At 38.7% G+C, this 3900-nt stretch overlaps 1 protein-coding gene across 1 annotated transcript in view; it reads right to left on the bottom strand.

Moving 5' to 3' along the window:
- The window catches only part of IPP (intracisternal A particle-promoted polypeptide), a gene marked incomplete at its 3' end in the record, with an annotated part of 42806 nt that overhangs the window by 23849 nt on the left and 15057 nt on the right, over window positions 1–3900 (bottom strand). Inside the window, exon 5 of the mRNA XM_017881777.1 lies at window positions 182–349. Coding sequence (XP_017737266.1) covers window positions 182–349 — 168 coding nt within the window. The remainder of the gene's footprint in view (window positions 1–181; window positions 350–3900) is intronic.

The following is a 3900-nucleotide window of genomic DNA, read 5'->3' as shown; positions in this document are numbered from 1 at the left end:
TCCCTCCCTCTCTCCCTCCCTCCCTGCCTTCCTTCCTCCTGTCCTTCCTTCCATCCTTTCTGTAAATACTTATTGAGGACAATTAGATATATGTATACCACATAGCAACATATAAATCATAAAGCATATTAGAATATAGCCAACAAGACTAATAAAGAAAATAAGACATTTTTATTATTACCTCCAATAGCGTAGACCATCCCTCCCAGAACTGTTACTCCCAGCCCACTTCGAGCCTGATGAAGTGAAGACACAGTGGTCCAGTACTGGCTAAAGGTGTCAAAACGTTCCACACAGCTGAGGGCTCTGCTATCACTCCAACGACCCCCCTGCAACCGAGTATATCCACCTAAACAAAAGAAGAAAAAGGAGTACATAGCAAATCCCTTACTATTAAATAGAAAACTGGTAGTAATGAAAATCTAGTGTTCTACAGCTAAACATTTAGTATAACTATTATATAACAAGAAATAAATGGTTTAGAGCTTACTTTCTCCCTCTATATATAATGTAATATTCTTAAATTTGCCAATTCCTGAAAGATTGTGGCTTAAATATTAAGACGGTTAGCCTCAGTGTTTTACCACTTAGTCTTGGTTATAAATAGAATATTATATGAAATATAAATCTCGGCACTGCTTAAGTTAGGAAAGTTTCATTATAACATTATAACTTTCATTAGTGTCTTTTCAATTAAAATAGTGAGTTGAAAGCTCTGTGTGTGTGTGTGTGTGTGTGTGTGTGTGTTTGAGGCAGGGTTTCACTCTGTCACCCAGGCTGGAGTGCAGTGATGTGATCACAGCTTACTGCAGCCTCAATCCTCCCCCATCAACCTCCTGATGAAATCCTTGTTTTGACTATACATCCAATCAGCAAAAAAAATTTTAAGAAGCACCCAAAAGCATTATACTTAAATATTAATACACATATATAATTGTAATTATATATGTGTAAATTATAAATTATCTCATACATCAGGTACTTACATAAAAACTATATTACGTATATAGATCTTCACTATATATAAGTATCAATGTTATATATTATATGTATTTTAAATGCCAATAAAGTTTAATGCTTTTTTTTTCTTTTTTTGAGCCAGTGCTCGGTTGCCCAGGATGGAGTGCAGGGTACAATCTCTGCTCACTGCAACCTCTGCCTCCTGGGCTCAAGTGATCCTCCCACTTCAGCTTCCCAAGTAGCTGGGACTACAGGCACACACCACCATACCAGGGTAATTTCTGTATTTTTGTGTAAAGACAAGGTTTCATCATGTTGCGTAGGCTGGTCTTGAACTTCTGGCCTCACACAATCCTCCCACCTCAGCCTTCCAAAGTGCTGGGATTACAGGCCATGAGCCATGACACCCAGATTTAAGTTAATGCTTTTTGAAATAAAAATGAAAAGAAGTTGTAATATGTGGCCGGGCACGGTGGCTCACGCCTGTAATCCCAGCACTTCGAGAGGCCAAGGCAGGCAGATCATGAGGTCAGGAGTTCAAGACCAACCTGGCCAATATGGTGAAACCCTGTCTCTACTTAAAAAAATATATATATATACAAAAATTAGCTAGGCATGGTGGCGCATGCCTGTAGTCCCAGCTACTCAGGAGGCTGAGGCAGGAGAATCGCTTGAACCCAGGAGGCGGAGGTTGCAGTGATCCGCGATCATGCCACTGCACTTCAGCCTGGGTGACAGAGTGAGGCTCCGCCTCAAAAAAAAAAAAAAAAAAGAAGAAGTTGTAGTATGTTCCGCTGATATTCCTATGGATCATCCTTTATAACCACACTTTGGAGATCATTGATTCCTATCACTCCTAATGACTAAGATACTGTGAATAGTTTAAAACTTGNCGCTCCATCTCAAATAAATAAATAAATAAAATAAAGTGTTTTACATAAGTAAAAGCAAAAAAAGAAAAGTTAATAACAATATATATCTCAAAAGTTAAATACAGAATTCCAGGCACAGTGGCTCACACCTGTAATCTCAGCACTTTGGGAGGCCGAGGCAGGTGGATCACGAGGTCAGGAGATCAAGACCATCCTGACTAACACAGTGAAACCCCATCTACTAAAATACAAAAAAAATTAGCTGGGCGTGGTGGTGGGCACCTGTAGTCCCAGCTACTTGGGAGGCTGAGGCAGGAGAATGGCGTGAACCCAGGAGGCGGAGGTTGCAGTGAGCCGAGATTGCACCACTGCATTCCAGCATGGGCGACAGAGCGAGACTCCGTCTCAAAAAAAAAAAGAAAGTTAAATACAGAGTTACCATATAACCTAACAATTCTACTCCTAAGTATATACCCAAAAGAAATCAAACTTCTATCTACACAAAAACTTTTATTTGAATATTAAGTGGAAACAATGTAAATGTCCATCAACTACAGAATGAATAAACAAACAAAATACGATTATTTCGACATGATGAAGTATTATTCAGCCACAAAAAGAAATGAAATACTGATAGGTGTTACGACATGCTAACTGAAAAAAGTCAGACACAATATTATATGATTCCATTTATATGAAATGTCCAGAATAGGCAAGACATAAAGACATAAAGTAGATGAGCGGTCACTAGGGTTTAGGAGGAGAGATGGGGAGTGACTGCTGACAGGTACAGTGTTTCTTTCTGGGGTGACGAAATGTTCTGGAATGAGATAGTGGTGAGGATTGTACAACTTTGTGACTATGCTAAAAACCACTAAACTATATTATCTAAATTTTGGTATGTGAATTATATCTTAATTTTTAAAACCCAACATTTAGAATATGAACCCAGATATGTATGTATTGGGAAGAAATTAAACCAAAATGTTAACTGTGATTATTCTGGGTGGTATGATTATGGCATAAAGAATTTAAATTTTCTTTTTCATATGCTTCTGTTTTAGCAAAATTTTCTACAACAAACATAACTTTTATAATTTTCAAAGTATTCAAAATTTATATATTAAGGAATATCTTTTTTCTTTTCTTTTTTTTTTTTGAGACGGAGTCTCACCTTGTCGCCCAGGCTGGAGTGCAGTGGCCGGATCTCAGCTCACTGCAAGCTCCGCCTCCCAGGTTCACGCCATTCTCCTGCCTCAGCCCCCTGAGTAGCTGGGACTATAGGCGCCCGCCACAACGCCCTGCTAGTTTTTTGTGTTTTTTAGTAGAGACGGGGTTTCACCGTGTTAGCCAGGATGGTCTCAATCTCCTGACCTCGTGATCCGCCCGTCTCGGCCTCCCAAAGTGCTGGGATTACAGGCTTGAGCCACCGAGGAATATCTTAAGATAGCAATGTTGACCGTATTAATAGCTAGCGAAGTCACAGCAGTTTTGAAGAGCCACTGTAAGCACTTCTGTGGTATCAGGGGAGGGAATACATACATATGCAAGTGTCACACATGGACCTCTGACCCTAGGTTAAACAGAAGAGTTCAAGTGATAAACCTATGCATAATTGACAAAAGACACATACAAGGAATTATTAAAGTTGTAGTCCAAGACTATATAGAATTGTGCTCTTTATGCAGACAAGAAGTTATTGCTTAAAATTCTAATTTATTTGATGGAATTTTCTGATGCACGTCATTTCTTGATTTAATAAATAGTTCTGAGTTATATACCCTCCAAAGTAAAGACAAAAATAAAATAGTTCCTATATCGCCATAATTTAAATTGACAGCACCATAATCAGAAAATATTTATAAAATTTTTGGGTGGGGATGGCTCACCAAACCTGGCCCAATGAAAAATAAATAAATAAAAATAAAAATAAAATAATTATAATTTTTTTAATATACAGGCTGGGTGCCATGGCTCACATCCATAATCCCAGCACTTTAAAGTGGGGGAGGCTGAGGCAGGGGAATCACTTGAGTTCTGGAGTTCAAGACCAGCCTGGGCAACATAG

This window comes from Rhinopithecus bieti, unplaced genomic scaffold (assembly GCF_001698545.2).
Source record: "Rhinopithecus bieti isolate Rb0 unplaced genomic scaffold, ASM169854v2 scaffold_12155, whole genome shotgun sequence".
Taxonomy (NCBI): domain Eukaryota; kingdom Metazoa; phylum Chordata; class Mammalia; order Primates; family Cercopithecidae; genus Rhinopithecus; species Rhinopithecus bieti.
This window is presented reverse-complemented; position numbering and strand designations above follow the sequence as displayed.